This window comes from Serinus canaria, chromosome 25 (genome assembly GCF_022539315.1).
Source record: "Serinus canaria isolate serCan28SL12 chromosome 25, serCan2020, whole genome shotgun sequence".
NCBI lineage: Eukaryota > Metazoa > Chordata > Aves > Passeriformes > Fringillidae > Serinus > Serinus canaria.
In genome coordinates, this window is record NC_066338.1 from 12,642,997 (window position 1) to 12,661,852 (window position 18,856).

Consider the following 18,856-nt stretch of genomic DNA (forward strand, 5'->3'; position numbering starts at 1 on the left):
GATCCTTTCCCCAGCATCAGGAATGTTCCTGTTCCTCACCCACGGCCCGGGAACAGTGCAGAGTGGGGCAGCAGCCTCGGGGCTGGTGGGATGGCACCACATTCCCTGGGACATTCCCCATTATATTCCCTGTGCCAAGGGCCTGGAATTCCCTGTGCCATGCCCTGTCACATTCCCCGTTCCAAGGGCTCCACATTCCCTGTGCCATCCCCTGTGCCATTCCCTGTCACATCCCCTGTGCCATCCCCTGTTCTAAGGGCTCCACATTCCCTGTGCCATCCCCTGTTCCAAGGGCTCCAAATTCCCTGTGCCATTCCCTGTCACATTCCCTGTTCCAAGGGCCCCACATTCCCTGTGCCATTACCAGTTCCCAGGGCCCCACATTCCCCATGACATTCCCTGTCACATCCCCTGTGCCATCCCTGTGCCATTCCCTGTCACATCCCCTGTGCCATCCCCCGTGCCCCAGGTGGGCCAGGCCCTGTGCTGGAGCAGTGGCCAGCAGGGGCCGGGGGCTGCAGGGGCTGGTGACAAACAGGCCACCACGTCATGTCCCCAGCTCAGCTGATCCCGAGGCTGAATCCATCCTTTGTGTCCTGCCAGGAACCTGCCCTTGTTTGTGTCCTGCACAAAGGGATTGTTTGTGTGCTGGGCAGGGAAATGTCCAGCACAGAAAGGACAGGCCCGGGGTTTGTCCCTGCTGGCTGCACAGTTTGTCCTCACTGCGGATCCTGCCTCAGGTCTCTGGAGGCCGGGGCTGGAGTCCCTGTGCTCCAGAGTGATCCCTCTGCTCCAGAGTGATCCCTCTGCTCCAGAGTGATCCCTGTGCTCTGGAATGTCCCTGTGCTCCAGAGTGATCCCTCTGCTCCAGAGTGATCCCTGTGCTCCAGAATGATCCCTGTGCTCTGGAATGTCCCTGTGCTCTGGAATGTCCCTGTGCTCCAGAGTGATCCCTCTGCTCCACAGTGATCCCTGTGCTCCAGAGTGATCCCTGTGCTCTGGAATGTCCCTGTGCTCCAGAGTGATCCCTGTGCTCCAGAGTAATCCCTCTGCTCCACAGTGATCCCTGTGCTCCAGAGTGATCCATGTGCTCTGGAATGTCCCTGTGCTCCAGAGTGATCCCTCTGCTCCAGAGTGATTCTTGTTCTCCAGAGTGATCCCTCTGCTCCACAGTGATCCCTGTGCTCTGGAGTGATCCCAGTTCTCTGGAATGTTCCTGTGCTCCACAGTGATCCCTCTGCTCTCATGTGATTCTTGTTCTCCAGAGTGATCCCTGCTGTCCACAGTGATCCCTGTGCTCCGTAATGTTCCAGTTCTCTACAGTGATCCCAGTTTTCCACAGTGATCCCAGTTCTTCACAGTGATCCTTGTTCTCCACAGTGATCCCCACTCTCCACAGTGATCCCAGTGCTCTGGAATGTTCCTGCTCTCCACAGTGATCCCTGTGCTCTGGAATGTTCTCTACAGTGATCCCAGTTCTCCACAGTGTTCCTTGTGCCCTGGAATGTTCTCCACAGTGATCCCTGTGCTCTGGAATGTTCCTGCTCTCCACAGTGATCCCAGTTCTCCACAGTGATCCCTGTGCTCTGGAGTGATCCCTGCTCTCCACAGCAATCCCTCTTCTCTGGAATGTTCCAGTTCTCCACAGTGATCCCTGTGCTCTGGAGTGATCCCTGTTCACCACAGTGATCCTTGTTCTCCACAGTGATCCTTGTGCTCTGGAATGTTCTCTACAGTGATCCCTGTGCTTTGGAGTGATCCCTGTTCTCCACAGTGATTCCCACTCTCCACAGTGATCCCCACTCTCCACAGTGATCCCAGTTCTCCAAAGTGATCCTTGTTCTCCACAGTGATCCCTGTGCTCTGGAATGTTCTCCACAGTGACCCCTGCCCATTCCCTGCTGTTCCCCCCTGCTCCTGCAGGAGCCAGGGCCAGGGGTCAGCAGGATGTTAAACAGACATCAAATCCCATCTCATTGCTGACAGCTCCACTTAGGAACATTCCCAGAGTGAGCAAAAGGATTTTGGGTGGATTTACCCCTGAGGAGCCAGGGGAGGCCTTGGTGCTGCTGCTCCCTCCAGAGCCACACGCAGGGCAGGGCAGTGCCCACACAGGGATGGCACAGGCTGCCCTGGCTCTTTCTCCTTGGAATCAGCAGTGGAGAATCCATTGTTGTTGAAATAATCAACACCAAATTCAATCCCTTAAAATAGCAGTGCCATAATCCCAGACAATCCTATTGCCTCCACTTAGGGACCAACGTCTGTCCTCATGCCTGGGCAGTGGTGGCAGGCCTAGGGCAGTTATTGGGGAGCTTAAATCAGGGATCACTTTGGATATGAGTAACAAAATCTGGCAAGAAATTTAAAAAGCAAGAAAGAAAATACTGGAATTGTATTTTTCTAGGCAAATCCCTATTGAAACCACTCAAATCTTTGGGGTTTGTACATTTCCAGCCTCTAGAAAAGAAGCGTTTGGAAGTGAAAAATAAAATCTCGGCAGGAAATTGAAGGATTAAAGACGCCAAAGGTGTCTGTCACTCTGAGAGGAACCAGGGAGCCGCTTAATTGGAAGTGAAAGGCAGGACACACTCATTAATTAATTGTTATCCCCCGCTATAAATAGGGCTTCGGCAGCGGGGGAGTGCCCGGCCCCGGTCAGCTCCGTCCCGCCGGGAATAGCTCCTAATCCCAGCGTCCTGCTCCGGGATTAGCGCGGCCGGGCTGGTCCCGGAGCGCTCCCCATCCCCAGTTCGGTGGAACCGGGTCACGTCCTTTGTCCTTGAGGACCCCAGGGGACCCTCGGGTGTGCCGAGCTTTCATGGAGGCTTGGGATGGGTCAGTGAGGATTTGGGGATGTTTGGAGTGGGTTTGAGTAGACCTGTAGGGGGTTTGTGTGTGTTTGGGCTGGGTTTAGGTGGATTTGGTTTGGTTTAGGGTTGATTTAGTGCGGGTTGGAGCAGGTTTGTGTTGTTTTAATGTAAATTTGGGTGTGTTTAAGTGTGTCTGGGGTGAGTTTGCTTCGGTTCAGTATCAAACTGCTCCGCCCTCCAGAGCCACTTCCACTGCTCGGGTCCCCTTGGGAGAGAAAGGACGGGCCGGGGGCTGCGGGACCGCTCCCGCTGCCGGACTACAACTCCCAGCAGGCGGCGGGGCCGGACACGGAGGGGCGGGGCCGAAGCGACGCCGAAGAGAGCCGAAGCGGGCCGAAGGGGGACCGGAGAGGGCCGAAGCGGAGCCGAAGAGGGCCGAAGGGGACCGGAGAGGGCCGAAGCGGGTGAGGGGCAGCCCGGTAGAGGAGCATCCCCGCCAAGATGAACGCGGTGCTGGCGGTCCGGCAGTACGTGTCCAAGATGATCGAGGACAGCGGCCCCGGTATGAAGGTGCTGCTGATGGACCGGGAGACGGTGAGGAGCGGCCGGGCCGGGAGCGCGGAGGGCGGCGGGGCCGGGAGCCGGGCCCAGGGCCGCCGTGACGGGCGCTGCCCCCGTGCCGCCCGCAGACCGGCGCCGTGAGCGTGGTGTACACCCAGTCCGAGATCCTGCAGCGAGAGGTTTATCTCTTCGAGCGCCTCGACTCGCCCAACAGGGAGCCCATGAAGCACCTCAAGGCCATTTGCTTCCTGCGGCCCACCAAGGTACTGAGCACAGCAGGGGGACACGGCCTCAAATCGTGCTGGGGAGGTTTAGGTTGGATATTCAGGAGAATTCCTTCATGGAAAGGGTTGTCCAGCCCTGGCACAGGGCAGTGGTGGAGCCACCATCCCTGGAATTGTTCAGATCCGTGGGGATGTGGCACTTGGGGACAGGGGTCTGTGGTGGCCTTGGCAGTGCTGGGGGAATGGCTGGACACCAAGATCTCAGAGGTTTTTCCAACCCTAAGGATTCCATGATTCCTTATTCCTTAACTCTGCTCTCCCTGGTGCTGTTTCCATCCAGGAGAACGTGGAGCTCCTGGTGCAGGAGCTGAGAAGGCCCAAGTACAGCGTCTACTTCATCTGTGAGTATGAAGAGCCCTGGAGGGGTCCTGGAGCTCCAGAAATCTGGAATATCCCAGTGTGGATGGGACAGGCTCCACACCTCAGTGCACCTTCCTGTGCCAGGTGTATCAGGCAGGGGTTTCCCACCTGTCCTGCATGTTCCATGGGTTTGGGAATGAGGCAGAATGACTCCAGCTGCTCTGGGGTTGGAGTGCAGTCCTGCAGGCCAGGAATTAATCCCTAGGATGGCAGGAGCTGGGTGAAGTGGCCTCTAGATGTCATTGTGGCTCTGCAGGACGCTGGGGAGATGGGCAGGGAACGAGTTGGGAGCATCCCTGGGAGGTGGCTCAGGGTTCCAACACCTGCAGGGTTCGAGGGGCTCTGTGGGATGTGCTTCTGCTCCAGAGGGGATCACACTGCCACCCCACATAGTCCCCACTGTCCCTTCCCTGTTTCCTCCCAGATTTCAGCAACGTCATCAGCAAGAGCGATGTGAAGGCCTTGGCTGAGGCTGATGAGCAGGAGGTGGTGGCTGAAGTCCAGGTGAAGTTTGGATGTTTTAGAGAGATCCAAAAGCCAAGGGAAGGTCCAGGCTGCCAGACACTGGGAGCAGGAGGGCTGTTCCCAACTGGTGCAGGCCTGGGAGGAGGGATGGACACAAATGTGGGATGAAGAGATAAAAGACAGAAAAGGTCCTTTCCATTTCTCTGTGCTCTGGGCTCTCACAGCTGCTGCTGGTTTTGGTGTCTCACAATTTGCCCAGTTCAAATCCATGTGGATGTGGCACTTGGGGACACGGGTTAGTGGTGGCCTTGGCAGTGCTGGAGGGACAGTTGGACTCAGTGGTCTCAAAGGGCTTTTCCAAAGTCAGCAATTCCATGGTTCCATGTTTGTGGTGCTGATGAAGAGCTGGCCAGTGGAGCAATGCTGGGGAGGTTTAGGTTGGATTTTCAGGAGAATTCCTTCATGGAAAGGGTTCTTCAGCCCTGGCACAGGGCAGTGGTGGAGCCACCATACCTGAAATTGTTCAGATCCATGTGGATGTGGCACTTGGGGACAGTGGTCTGTGGTGGAGGGGAGCTGTCAGTGGGATTTAGGGTGGAGGAAGGCAGGATGATCTGAACCAGGGGGTGGTGGGGCTGGGTGGCCAGTGCTGGCCCATGGCTGTGACACAGAACTGTCCTGCTCCCCTCTCCAGGAGTTCTATGGTGACTACATTGCAGTGAACCCACACGTCTTCTCCCTGAACCTGCTGGGCTGCTGTCGGGTAGGAACACAGCGACTTCTTCTTGCTTTTGGTAATGTCTTGTTCCTCTGACTGCCCTGGAGGACTCAAGACCCTGGCAGGGGGCTCAGAGACCTCCAAGAGTCAAAAACACCTGTGCTTTCCATTTTAACCCATGGAAACAATTACCAACTTCGAGTGAGGAGTTACAAGCCACATTCTACTCATTCCATTGAGTAGAATGTTAGTGAATTTATCACAGGGTGAAAAAGTAGAATTTTGGTGTTTTTAGAATAGAAGTTCAGGAGGCAGGATGGAGGAATTTGGGTGTGTCCTGTCCTTCTTCTTGTCCTCCATCTTCTGCTGTGATGGTGGCACTTCTGGATTGGTTTAGAGTAGAGACAGATTGTCTAACATGGGTGATAGGTATTGGGAAGTTGTTGCTGGACCACCTCAGCAGGTCAGAGAAAGAATGGAATAGATAAGAGAAAATAAACAACTTTGAAAAGCAGAGCTGAGGAATCCCCACTTCTTTGAGGAAGAAGAAGCTGGGAAAAAAGACTTTTAATACCTCAGGAGGCATTTCAGCAACAACAAACCCGACAACATTTAGCTCTCATAACCCAGGGCACTGGGGGGCTGCTGGGGGGGAATGGACCTTGGCAAGGAGAATTTGTGTTCAGCCCCTGGGTACCTGCTGCTCCAGCACAGCTCTGCTTTCCTGTGACACTTCAGGACTTAGAAACAAAAATGTGGGAAAGGTTGGGGCCAGTGCATCCATGTGAGGTGCAGCTTTTCCTTCCAGGGCCGCAGCTGGGACCCAGCTCAGCTCACCAGGACAACCCAGGGGCTCACTGCTCTGCTCCTGTCCCTCAAGAAGTGCCCCATGATCCGCTACCAGCTCTCCTCAGAGCCAGCCAAGCGCTTGGCTGAGTGTGTGAAGGTGAGAGCAGCTCACAGCTCATCCCTTTAGGATGAATTCAGCCTTGGTTAGTTTTTTACATGTGGAGGGAAACAGCTGTTTGGCACCGTCGTGTTTCCTGGAAAAATCTCTTTGCCAAGATTTCTTCTCCTGGGAAGCTGAGAAGCCTCAGAGAAAAAGGAAAACAGTATTATCCATTTGCTTCTCTTTGTTTTGCTGCTTTGGAGATTGTTTATCCAACAGGTGGTTGATTGGTTTCATGTGAATTGTTTTAACTTAATGACCAATCACAGACAGGTTGTGTCGGGACTCTGGAAGAGGTCATGAGTTTTCATTATCATTCTTTGTAACCTTCTGTCTGTGTTCTTTCTCTATTCTTTAGTGTAGTTTAGTATAGCATTCTATCATATCATATATATCATATCATATATCATAATAAATTAGCCTTCTAAGAACATAGAGTCAGATACATCATTCCTCACCTCATCTGGAGACCCCAAAAATACCACACCTGTTTTCAGTCAATTCCTGTGAATTCCATCAGTTGCTCCAAGGCCCAGCCCTGGGCAGGTCATGTCCTGCTCTGTTCCCAGTACAGCACTCCTGGAGCAGTGTCCCCCTTCCCTGGGGCCTTCAGCTCCTCCCTGGCAGTGCAGACAAAGCAGCACAGCTGGGCTTTCACCCTCCCTTCCCTCTGTGCCTAAGTCCATGCTGAGAGGAAGCCTTTTCCAGGATTTCAAGTGGGATTTTTCCTGCTTTTCCCCCATTTCTCCACAGCAAGTGATCACGAAGGAGTACGAGCTGTTTGATTTCCGGCGCACCGAGGTCCCTCCCCTGCTCCTCATCCTGGACCGCTCAGACGATGCCATCACCCCCCTGCTGAACCAGGTGAGTCACAGCCAGGTGTGCCAGGCTGGGGCAGGTCACACCCAGGTGTGCCAGGCTGGGCAGCCCTGCTGCAGCTGGAGTTCTGCCCCTGGCAGGTCATGGCTGGATGGAGGAAAGTGTTGCTTCTCACCTCCAATCCCTGCAGAATCCCTCTTTTATCCCCTGGCTAGGTTTTCCAGACCTGACTGGGGGTTGTTTGTGTTGACTTCAGTGGCAGATGGACCCAGTACCCTGGAAAATGGGGCCACCAGCACTTCCATGTGGCTTCTGGAGCCCCAGTGCTTTGCAGGGCCTTTCCCAAGGGTTGTTAGTGGGGCTGTCGAGTGACCTTGCCCTGCTGAGTCTCCCTCTGTTATTGATGGCTCCTGGATTTGCTGGGAGCTGTTGGATTTATTTGTTCCATGCTGTGCTGCAGATCCTGGCAGGATCTGTTGGTCTCCCTTTGTTTCTGTGGGGCTCCCTTGGAACCTGGGGATCAGGAATTGCACCTGGGTGGGATCAGCAGCTCCAGAGGTGCTGTAACACCAGTTCTGCAGGAGCTGGAGGTGACATCTGTGTCACAGAGAGGTGTGGCTGTCACAGCCCAGCCCACACCTGGTTTGTGGTGTTCAGGATCGTGCTCAGCATCAGGCATTATCTGCTGTTTCAGGATTTCCTATCCCAAAGAGATTCCCAGGGATGTAAATGGAGTGTTGGGCACAGCAGGGCTCTGATCAGCTGTCACTGTTCTCTCTGGGTTATTATTAGACTTCTCAGGATAAAATAGAAACTCCTGATGTGCAGAAATGCTCGTGCCAGTGGAGCATGTAGGGAATTCTGCAGTGCAACTGTGGGATCTCTCCCTGCCTGGGCAGAAAGTTGGGGGGTTTGGTGGCCAACAGAGGTGATGGAACAGGAATGTTAATCCCCATCACTTCCAGTCCATTTTGAAGGTACCTGCAGGAATTCCTGATCTGGTGGGAGATATCCCTGCCATGAACAGGATGGGTTTAGTGTCCCTTCCACCCCAAATCTGTGATTCTGGAATGGCCCTGGAGGGGGGCAGTGTCTCCCCATCTGATTATTTATCAGTGATGTTTGTTTTCATCACAATGCCCTGGCTGCTCTGAGGGACACCCTCCCAAACTCTGCTGCGTGTCCTGGTGTAGCAGGAGCAGCTCTGGCTGGGTTCAGCTGAAATCCATTGATTTCCCAGTGCTGTGTCTCACCAAGGTCATCCCTTTGCCTCCCTCTGTCCCCTGGCAGTGGACGTACCAGGCCATGGTCCACGAGCTGCTGGGCATCAACAACAACCGCATCGACCTGTCCCGGGTGCCGGGGATCAGCAAGGACCTGCGGGAGGTCGTCCTGTCAGCTGAGAACGATGAGTTCTATGCCAATGTAGGTGTCCAGGGGGCTTCACCAGCACCCACATCTCTGGGTTTGCCACAAGAAAGGAGCTTCCCTGTGATTTGGGGGATTTTGGCACCCCTCAGGGTGGGGATGTGCCGTTGTGCAGCAGCAGTGATATCTGATGTGAGATAACGTCCTAGAAAATGTGTTAGGAGTTTGATTTCAAAGCCTGCTGCAGGTTTTGGGGGATGGAGCCACCTTCTCCCAGCTGCTCAAGGCTCTTCCTTGGTCAAATCAGTTTCCCTCTGCTTCCCATCTTGTTCCACACAGAACATGTACCTGAACTTCGCCGAGATTGGCACCAACATCAAGAACCTGATGGAGGATTTCCAGAGGAGGAAGCCAAAGGAGCAGCAGAAGCTGGAGTCCATAGCAGATATGAAGGTATAGACAAACTCCATCCCAGCTGTGTCCCATCCTTTAATGTTAGGAGTAAATAAGAAGTACATCCTTCCCAGAAATCTCCTGGTAGTGAGAGAAATCCTGTGGGCCCCTGGGCTCAAGGTGTCTGATCCTCTGCACACCTGCAGAGAATTGCTGGCAATTTGTACAATTTATGGCTGGCTGCACCCATCTTCTGCTGTCTCCTGTTTTTCCCTGGAAGCCCCCACTGCCTCAGTTTCCCCTCGCAGGCCTTTGTGGAGAACTACCCTCAGTTCAAGAAGATGTCAGGCACAGTGTCCAAGCACGTGACAGTGGTGGGGGAGCTGTCCCGGCTCGTGGCGGAGCGGAACCTGCTGGAGGTGTCAGAGGTGGAGCAGGAGCTGGCCTGCCAGAGTGACCACTCCAGTGCCCTCCAGGTACCCATCCTGGCTCTGGATCAGGGGGGTTCCATCCCATTTCTCCCTAGGGAGGGGGGTTTGATACTGGGAGGCAGTGGGAGCTCCCTGTAGGGAGGGGCACTGCGTGTGGAATTGCTCCTCGGTGCTCGGCTCAGATGGGAATGAGTCATGGTTAATAACTGGCTTGAGAAGCATCTTTGCAAATCCTGTCCTTACATCCCACAATCCAACATTCTTTCTTTATATTCAGCCAGTTGGTTTCTGGCAGACACCAGGATAAAACAACCTCAGATGCTGTGCAGGAGCTGATGTGTTTGCTGGGTAGAAGAATCCATGGAATTGTCTTTACCTATTTTTTTAAGAAAAGCCACTAGAAAGACTCTTAAACCCAAGATTTTTTTGGCAGAGAGGCCTGGAAAAGCTGGAGGGAGGCTCTGTGACAGCTGAGTGTGGCCCCTTGTGCTGTGAGCAGAGCGGGGTCTGGCAGAGTCAGTGGTGATGGATTTGGGCTGGTGTTCAACAGCAGCTCAGAGCAGGGTTGGAGAGTCCCACTTCTCACTTCTGAGAAATGATTCCTTGATTTCCAGTAGGGGAGGGGGATTCCCAACACTTAACAGACCCTTGCATGGCACTGGGGAAGCAGAGGGACTGGGAAAGGAGGAAAAGCCTCTCCAGCAGGTTTGAGATCAGTTCCTTCCTCACCTCTGTGACTCTGAACTGCAGGTGGAGGCAGAGGGGACAACACTGGCCTGTCCCCAGAGGTGGAATGTGCTCCCATCCCTCTGGAGCAGGGAGTGTAGGGCTGGGATTCCATAGCTGGTGTCTGGCAGGATTTACAGGGCTGAGTATGGAACTGGGAATGCAGCCAGAAATGTGTTTGCTGGAAGCAGCCTCTGAGGTCCTCCTGCTGTATCACTGTCTCCAGCTCAGGTTATTGTGGTTTAAAAGTCAAATATTCCCAGTCTGCCCCCTCCCTGTGCTGTGAGCCGTGATTTTTGATGGAATATACACAGCACAGAGCTGGTGCCAGGTGAATCCTGGTGTTCCTGGGGTCACCTTGCTCCTGCTCTACACAAACAGCATTTCTGCAGTTTTAGAGCAGAAATGCTGCCTCAGTTTCCTTCCAGCCCTGTGCCTGAAGAGCCACTGGGAGATTTGCAGCAGCTTGGAAGTAAATGGAAACCCCTGCAGGTGGGATCTTTGTCCCTGCAGCCACCCCACCCTGGGCTGTCCCTGCTGCAGCTCCCAGTGGCAGCAAGAAGGGCAAGGCCACAGGACAAGAAGCAGCAGCCAAAGTCTGGAATAAGGGTGGAATTGTTCTCCCTGATGTCACTTCAGGGATTGTTGGATCTCTGGTGGCCTTGGCCCCCTCCAGTCTGGGACATTTGGGTTCTTCCTCCCCTGGGCTCTCATTAACCCTGACACAGAGCATGAATGGAGGGTTGGAATCCCAGCTCCTCCCTTGGACAATGGGTGTTCTGTTCTCTGCTTCCTGCTGGTCCTGGCACTGCCAGTACAGGAACCTCCCTGGGGCTCTGGCTCTCCCTTCACAGGTGAATTCCTGACCTTGAATGGTGAAATTCCTCTTGATCCTCCTCACAGCCAGGATTTTATGCTGTGTTTTTAGTCAGCATCAGTTAAATAGATGCCAGCAGACATCTGGGCCAGGGTGGTGAATCCAGCAGCAGATCAGGAGTGATAACAGATCCCTGCTCTTCCCTGCAGCTGGGATCTCTTTCCATGCTTTAATTCCTTCCCTCCTTTGTTTCCAAATGTGCAGTTTATTCCTCCTCATCTCACATCCAAAGCTTTGCTGAGACTTTGATGCCTCTGCCTTGCACCTTCCAAAAAGGAAATGGAGTTGGGGGAATTGCCTGAGGGGTTTTTGTAGCCAGTGTCGTGGTGGGACCTTTGGGGTGGCTCTGCTCCAGCTGGGAACACCCAGGCAGAGCTTGGAGGTGTCAGTGCCTGTGCACAACTTCCCCCTCCTGCAGCACCACAAGGGGCTCAGGACCCATCAGAGGTGGGTTGTGAATTCCCAGTTTCACGGAAAGACCTAAAACCAACTTGTACTCCAGTAAATCCTCCTGTGAAACACCCGAGAAACCAGGCCGTGAGATTTATACCCCAACTGCATCCTCTTGCATTGCCCGTGGCAGTTGCTGGGCAGCGAAACCCGAAACCCGTCTGATAAGCGATAAATGACTGATAAATGACTGATAAGGCAGTGACACCAATGAAGGTGTCTTGTCACCGTGTCCCCCAGGCTGAGCAGTGCCGTGTATCCGCAGAGCGTGCGGCGGCTGCTGCAGAGCCCGCGGCTGTCGGAGCTGGACGCGGCTCGGCTGGTGATGCTCTACGCGCTGCGCTACGAGCGCCACGCCAGCAGCGGCCTCCCGGGGCTGCTGGAGGAGCTGCGCGCCCGCGGCGGCAGCGACAGGTACCGCAAGGTAACCCCGGGGTGGGGCGGGTACCGCAAGGTAACCCCGGGGCGGGGCGGGTACCGCGGGGTAACCCCGGGGCAGGGCAGGTACCGCAAGGTAACCCCGGGGCAGGGCAGGTACCGCGGGGTAACCCCGGGGCGGGGCAGGAAGGGGGACAGGTACCCCGATGTCCCACAGGATGGGGGAATCGCTGCTGTTTGGGGTGAAACCTGCCTGCTCCGGGTCAGCCCAAGGCTGTGTTGTTGCACAGAGCTCTGAGCTGGGACCTGTGGGTGTGGCTTTTAAAGGTGTTTTAAGTAAGTGACTCGATTTCCGTTTCCTAAATCAGTGGAAATGAGGCAGAATGACTCCAGCTGGTTTGGGGTTGAAGTCCAATCCTGCAGCCCAGGAATCAGTGGGTGGGAGTTGGACTCCAGAGGTCCCTTCCACTCCTGACTAGTCTGTGATTCCATGATATTATGAAGGATTTCATAAAGAAGGGATGGCAGGAGCCTGCTGGGAGGGGAGTGTGGCACCTCCATGGGCCTGGGATCTGCTTCCTCTCTTGTCTTCCTCCCCCACTTTACCCAGCTCCTGCAGCACCAGGCAGTGGCTGCAGCGAGGGGCTGGGGATGGAGAGAGCTGGCAGGGAGGGAACAGGCAGCAGTGCCAGGAGCAGCTGGGGAGGAGGTGGAGGAGAGGGATGATGTCACCTCGTGTGGAGGAGCTGAAGTTGCTGCTGCAGGCGATGGAGATGGAGATGAAACTTCTCCTCAAGCAGGAGGGTTGGGGTGGGCTGGGGGCTGTGGGGGTGCTGCTGCTCTGCCCCTTCACCTCCATGTGTGGTTCCATTGGGATCATCTCCATGGCTCCTTGTCCCCTTCCACACCTCCATGAGGTGTCTGCACCTCACCACAGCCTGGAGGGAGTGCCAGGCTGATGGGGCTCTGCCCTCTCCCTGCACAGCTGGTGTCTGCCGTGGTGGAGTATGGAGGGAAGCGTGTCCGAGGCAGTGACCTGTTCAGCCCCAAGGACGCCGTGGCCATCACCAAGCAGTTCCTCAAAGGCCTGAAGGTACCAAGATTCCTTGGGGAAATGGGGACAGACTCAAAACTGCAGCCCAGAGGGAGGAGCAGGGCTGGCAGGAATGCACTCAGTGGCTTCAGGGCCTGATTGCACTGAGAACAGGAGTGAGCTGCTGGAGAACTTCTAAATTCAGGGGGAATACCTGCTGTGCCTCTGCTGATCCTCCTTCCTTGCTGGGCCACTTCCTCAAGAGCTTCTCTCTGGCCACAGGGCATCGAGAATGTGTACACCCAGCACCAGCCCCTGCTCCAGGAAACCCTGGACCAGCTCATCAAGGGAAAGCTCAAGGACAGCCAGTATCCCTACCTGGGCCCCAACACACTCCGGGACAGGTACATGGGGCCTGCACTGGGACACACCAGCTGGGACATCCCTGCTGTCCCCAGCACTGTCCCCACAGTGGGATGGGACTGATGGTGAACAGAGCTGGGGCTTGGTGCAGAAATCTCTTGATTGTAGAGGTCTTGTATGCCCAGGAATGTTCCCAGGACTGGGGTGTGTCTCATCCTGGCTCGGATGTGCCATTCCTGATGGGCAGCTCAGGTGAAGGATGAAGCCCTCGCTCATCAGAGGAGGCAGGAGCAGCTTTGCTCCAGGTCATTTTGTCCATGCAGTGATCCAAGAAGGAAATCCCTGATGTTGGTCCTTCCAAGGGATTGGGAGGGTGGTTACAGGAGAAGGAAGGAGCAGCTCACTTGAAAGCAGGATGTGTACAGCACACCTGAGTTTGTGTTGGGATGGAGGAAGGTGCTTCCCTCCTTTCCCCCTTTTGCTTGGCTTCTCTCTACCATCCCACATTTCCCTGCTGGCTGGGAAATGTCCCCTCAGGTGAACTGAGGCAGAAATCCTGGCAGTTCCTGATCAGCCTGGGAGCTCCAAGGCAACGCTGTGTCCTTGCCTGACTCCAGAATCGATCCTGATTTCCCAGCCCCAGCAGATCATGCATTAAACATGGCACATGGATCCATGGGATCGGGGTGGTGCTGCTGCTGGAGGCTGCACAGAGCTCTGGATGAAAGTTCAGGAGAGCTTTGGGGGATTCAGTGGGTTGATTTCAGCTCTGAGCCTAGAATGTCACAGGGATGAGGGAGGGTCTTGAGGAGGCACCCTCAGGATCCTGGATCACTGCCTCCAAGGTGCAGAATTTATCCTTGGCTTTGTCTGATCCCAGCTCAATCTTTGTGGCTGCTCCATCCCAGAAAGTGTCCAAGGCCAGGTCAGTTAGGGCTTGGATCCAGCTGCTCTGCTAGGTGTCTCTTTTAGGTCTCTTTAAGCCAAACCATTCCATGATTTGTGCTTTTATCCCAGGCCTCAGGACATTATTGTGTTCCTCATTGGAGGGGCCACCTACGAGGAGGCTCTGGCTGTGTTCAACCTGAACCGCTCCAACCCCGGCGTCCGCATCGTCCTGGGTGGCACCACCATCCACAACACCAAGAGGTAAAATCCCCCCTCTGCAGAGCCTGCCTGTGGAACTGCTGCTGGCACAGCAGGAATTTGGGATACCTGGGGGATCCCCACGTGGAAATGGGTGTCAGTGCTCTGGAGCCAGCTCTGCTCGTGGTGGCTCAGGGACAGATCCCTGAGCTGAGGTGTAACTTGAATTTCCAAGAGTTCAAAGGCAGGCAAGGAGAGTTTTCCACTGAGTTTTTGGGAAGCCAGGGCAGCACATGGGAATTCAGCTCTGAATGAACCTGCAGCTGCTTTGCTGAAGATCCCTGTAAGTATGGAACTCCCAGTGGGAAATGTCTGGTTTATAAAAACAACTAACTTTTCCTGATCCCAAATTATTCACTTTGGGCACAGGACAGAACAGAGGCCACAGTGGGAATTATTTCCCATTGGCACAGCTTGCTGCTGGCCAAGCAGGAGAGCAGGAATTCTTTCCAGATTCCCAGTGCTCAGTGTGGGATGGTGGGAAAATCCTGAGATGAAGCTCAGGATCTGCAGCTCCATCATTGGATCTGCTTGGATTGGTGCTGCTAGGAGCCACCCTGGCTGGTTTGGACTCTGCTGCTGTGCAGTCCCTGAATTATTCACAGAAAAGCTGGGATTCTGTATCCAAATTTGCATTTCAAAGAATGAAGTGGTGGGGGGGGAAAAAGGAAAATAAAAGGAAGGGCTGGATGTGGCCTGGTCCTGCCTGGGGAGGACAGCAAAGGGCCTGTTCTGAAACAGCCCTGTCCCAAATGATCGATTTTCTCTTGGATAAGGTTTCCCTGAGCATGGAAGGACAATAAAACTGTCTCCTGTCCATTGTTATCCACGATTCCAGCACAGTGCCCTAGGATCAGGGGTATCTCAGCACATCCATGAGGTGTCTGATACGAGGAAAGCCAGGTTTTAGTGTGTCCCAGCCCCTCACATAATCCATGGCCTTGCTGATTCCTGTGGGATTAGGGCAGATATGTCACCAGAAACAAGGGGATTTGGGTGTTAATGCACCAAGCAGCCATGTAAGCACCTAAATCCTGCTCCCATTGTTCCTCCTCCCTGCTGGAGCTGGGACCAACATCTGTGGGCCCAGAGGGGTGGCCCAAAGGATGGAGAATTCACTCTGCTCCCAGGGATTGCAGAGCAATTCTGCAGGGTTTAGAGGAGGAAGGGTTACAGAGGATCAATAATCGGATCAAAAGGGTTGCCAGGAACATCTGGTGCTGGGGCTGACTCATCCTGGGCAGGTTGAGACAAACCTGCTGGGACTAATCCCAGGATGTGGGGCCTGACCCAGTTACCCACTTAGAGCTACACTGGTGGCACTGGATCCTCCTGGGGACCCTCCTGACTGCACAAGGCTCATTTCTCCTGGGACTTCCATCTCAGGCCCTGGTTGGGTGGAGCAGCTGTGGAGGTACCTGCAGATGCCTGTGCTGGGTCCTCAGCTGTGCCTGCAGGATCTGCAGGGTCCTTGAAGCTGCAGCCTCAGCAGTGGGGGGGTTGTGCTGTGGTGCAGCTCATTTTTGGAGGGCAGGTGGGAGTTTGGCTCTTGTCTCCAGTCACTCCAGCCTGGGAATGTGCTCAGAGAGGCCGTGCTGAGGGACCCTGAGGTGTCACTGGTCACAGGCACAACCTGCTCCAGACAGCACAGAACCCTAAAAGCACCAGTCATTCCCTGCCAGAGCTCAGTTCTGCCTGGTTCTAGTGCCTAAAAATAACCTGGAGGAGGGAGAGCACAGGCTGGAGCACAAAGCCAGGTGCCAGAGCCTGTGCCAGAGCTGGTGCCACCGTGGGCAGTGCCCTGGCTGTGCCCACTCCCAGCTGTGTCTGATGGGACTCAGAGCTGGGTGTTGCTGCAGGGTTTTGCAGGAGATTTGAGGGTTTTACTATTTTTCAAACCCCTCAAGATTCACAACCTGAGCAGGAAGAGCTGCTCCAGCCCAGTTTAGGGGAATCCCATTTCTTTAGGATTTGTGGCATCTCTTGGTTTGTATTTCTTTATCTTTTGGGGTATTTTTTGAAGCATTGCTGTTGAGATCACCTGATCAGCACACTGAGGGATGAGTCAGCCTGGGAATGGCCGTGGTGTCTCATTGCCAGAGGAACCATCCTCGGGCAGCATCCTTCCAGCTGGGAGCATCCCTGCCTTTGGGAGCTGCTCCCAGCCATGGGTGGGTGATGCCAGCAGGCCTGAGGCTTGTGTTGGGGACAGTCACAGCCCCTCTGGCCTTGGACACCTCTGGGACAAGTATCAGGGTGCCATGAGCCCCTCTGGCCCTTGTTCCACTGACCTGAAGCTTTCCCAGCAGCTTCCTGGAGGAGGTGACAGCCGCAGGATTCCGTGGTCGAAGCACTGAGAGCTCCCAAGTTCCCCCAAGGTCCAGCAGCAGACGGTGAATCCTGAAGAAATGAGGGGTTTGCTTTACACATTCAGAGCTTCCCAGAGCAGAGCAGAGCAGGATGTTCCTGCCCTGCAGCTGGAGCTTCCCCTCCACACCCAGAATGGCAGCGAATGCTGGAGCTGGCACTAACCCAACACCAAGGATGTGCCCCCACTGCAGCTCCTCATTGTCCCCTCACAAACAGCTCCAGGACTGGGATGGTCACCTTGAGGAGAGCCTGGGAAAGGCCCTGAATCCCTGCAGCTCCTGGCTCTTTACAGGACACATGGATGAGTCCCATGAGGAGCCCCATGCAGGGGGAGCAGCTGTGGCGGTGTGGCTGGTGGGCACAGGAGCCCTTTGCTGTTGTCTGTATATGTTGAATCCTATTAAATCCCCCACTTTGGCCAAATCTGTCTGCTAGATGAGTCCCACTTTCCCTTTCCCAAGGCCACAAGGTGCAGTTACAGCCTGAGCCTCCATGGGAGCTTTTGCTCCCCTCCAGGACCACACCAAGGAACCTGCAAGTGTGTTTCCAGCTCTGCTCCCTGGCCCTTTAATCAGCACTTGATTGGGAATTAACAAGCCAGATCAAATGAAATGAGCTCCTAAATCCCTGGGAATTATCTTGGCATCACAACTAAGTCCTGTTGATGTGGGAGAGAGCAAAGCCCTGCAGGGAGGAGGGGACCTGGCCCCGGGGGTCCTGGGCAACTCTTTGGGGAAGAGAGGGGAGGACACAGCCTGTGCTGGGGGGGTTCTCTGCCCACAGCCAAGGGTGGAACTGGGTGGGCACCAAATTTTTGGTGTATTTTGGGTCGTTGGGACAGGCAGAGCTGTAAGAATTTCCCCTTACAGGTGACACAGGTGTGTGACAGGCTGAGACCCCAACAGAGGGGAGCTGAGTCACAGCTCTTAGAGGACACTGGGCAGCCCCCTGCCCCACCCACTCCTCCAGCAGCCCCTTCCCCAGACACCAGTGATGTAACTGTTGTCAGAGACACAGAAAAGCATGTGTCCTATTAAACTTCCAGGCAGCAGCTTCACACTTGATATCCAGAGGCAAAATGCTGTGTGGGGGGTGTTAAATACATAAATAAACCAAGAGTTTGCTGATCTGCTCTGCTGGGAGAGGAGATTTTGGCAACTGTCTGTTAAGGAGCAGCACAAGGAGCAGCTACAGCTGCCAGGGGTGGCAAAAGGGGCATGTGAATATAGGGAGAGACACAAACACACCTTGGAGAGGCTTTTCATTCTGCCCCCAGGGATGGGGATGGGGATGAGAAGCTGCACTGACCGTGTCACCTGTCCCACTGGGGAGCAGCCTCACTGCTGGAAGTGCAGCCTCCTGAAGAATGGTACAGACATGGGAGATGGGTTCCCTCCTGTCTCCTTCCTTCCATGTAAAGTGTTGATGTTTCCAGCTCTGAATCATTGGTCACATCCTTCACAGCGTGACTCACTGGCAGAACAGCCTGAGGATTCCAACTGCAGCCGAATTCCTGCTCCCAGGGATGTGTGCAGGTGTGTTACCTGCTGGGGCTTCAGGGCAACTTCCCTGGCACCAGAGGACATTTGGGAAGAGCGTGGGCCCTGTGTGCAAAGGGCACAGCAGAGCTGTCCTACTGCCACCAGCACTGTGCCATCTGCTATTGGCCATCAGCCGGGGCTCTGCAGGCCCTGGCCACCAAAAACAGGATGTGAGGAAGGACAAGTCCAGTTGGAAGGCAAAATGTCATTAAATAAACTGGCAGGTTCTGTGATGTCCTGGGGATACACTGGGGGCTCTGGGCAGCCAGTGTGGTTCGTCTGTCCCTCTGCCATCAGCCCTGCCTGGACCAAGCTTTGGGGTAAAAGGGGAAACTGAGGCACACAGATGGCAAATTCTGCTCCTGGACCCTGTGGAGTTCAGGATTGCAAAGGCATAGGAGGAAAAGGCAAGCCCTAGATTTGCTGTGGAGAGTGATTTGTGTCTCTGTCCCAGGTATTCTCAGGTATGCAGTGCATCCACAGCTCATGGCAAAAATTCCAGTGCTCAGAATGGGATACAAACACTCACAGAAGCTCTGGAAATACTCCAAGTACATCCCTAGGACTCTGGGTGCATTAATTCCAGAGTTCTGGGGTGAAACTACAACTTGAAATCAGGGCTGGGGGATGTCCAAGGACAGGATGGACACTGTCATTGGAAAGCTGATCCACTGAAGGATGATGGATCAATGTATTTCTTGCAAGACATGGAGGAGACAGGCAAAATAAGCCAAATAAGGGCATGTTTTAGGAAGCTGAGTGTCTCCTCACTTTTGGAAACCGTGCTCTGAATCCAGCTGAATCCTGGCTG

The 18,856-nt window shown here is 54.5% G+C and overlaps 1 protein-coding gene across 5 annotated transcripts; it reads left to right on the top strand.

The window, feature by feature from the left end:
* The first annotated feature begins 3,193 nt into the window (after positions 1 to 3,193).
* Positions 3,194 to 16,927, top strand: VPS45 (vacuolar protein sorting 45 homolog). 5 transcript variants are annotated; one of them, XM_050984431.1, is made up of 16 exons: positions 3,194 to 3,235; positions 3,266 to 3,407; positions 3,503 to 3,637; positions 3,939 to 3,999; positions 4,443 to 4,522; positions 5,178 to 5,246; positions 6,010 to 6,147; positions 6,904 to 7,014; positions 8,260 to 8,394; positions 8,677 to 8,790; positions 9,039 to 9,206; positions 11,455 to 11,628; positions 12,578 to 12,685; positions 12,908 to 13,029; positions 14,006 to 14,137; positions 16,441 to 16,927. In XM_050984431.1, the coding sequence occupies exons 2-16, from the start codon at positions 3,315 to 3,317 to the stop codon at positions 16,529 to 16,531; spliced, it is 1,731 nt and encodes a 576-aa protein (XP_050840388.1). In that variant the 5' UTR covers positions 3,194 to 3,235; positions 3,266 to 3,314; the 3' UTR covers positions 16,532 to 16,927. The 5 variants fall into 5 exon arrangements, with proteins under 5 accessions (XP_050840388.1, XP_050840389.1, XP_050840390.1 ...); XM_050984432.1 differs by having other exon boundaries at positions 3,196 to 3,205; positions 3,267 to 3,407; XM_050984433.1 differs by having other exon boundaries at positions 3,212 to 3,407; positions 16,444 to 16,927.
* The last annotated feature ends 1,929 nt before the right edge of the window (positions 16,928 to 18,856 follow it).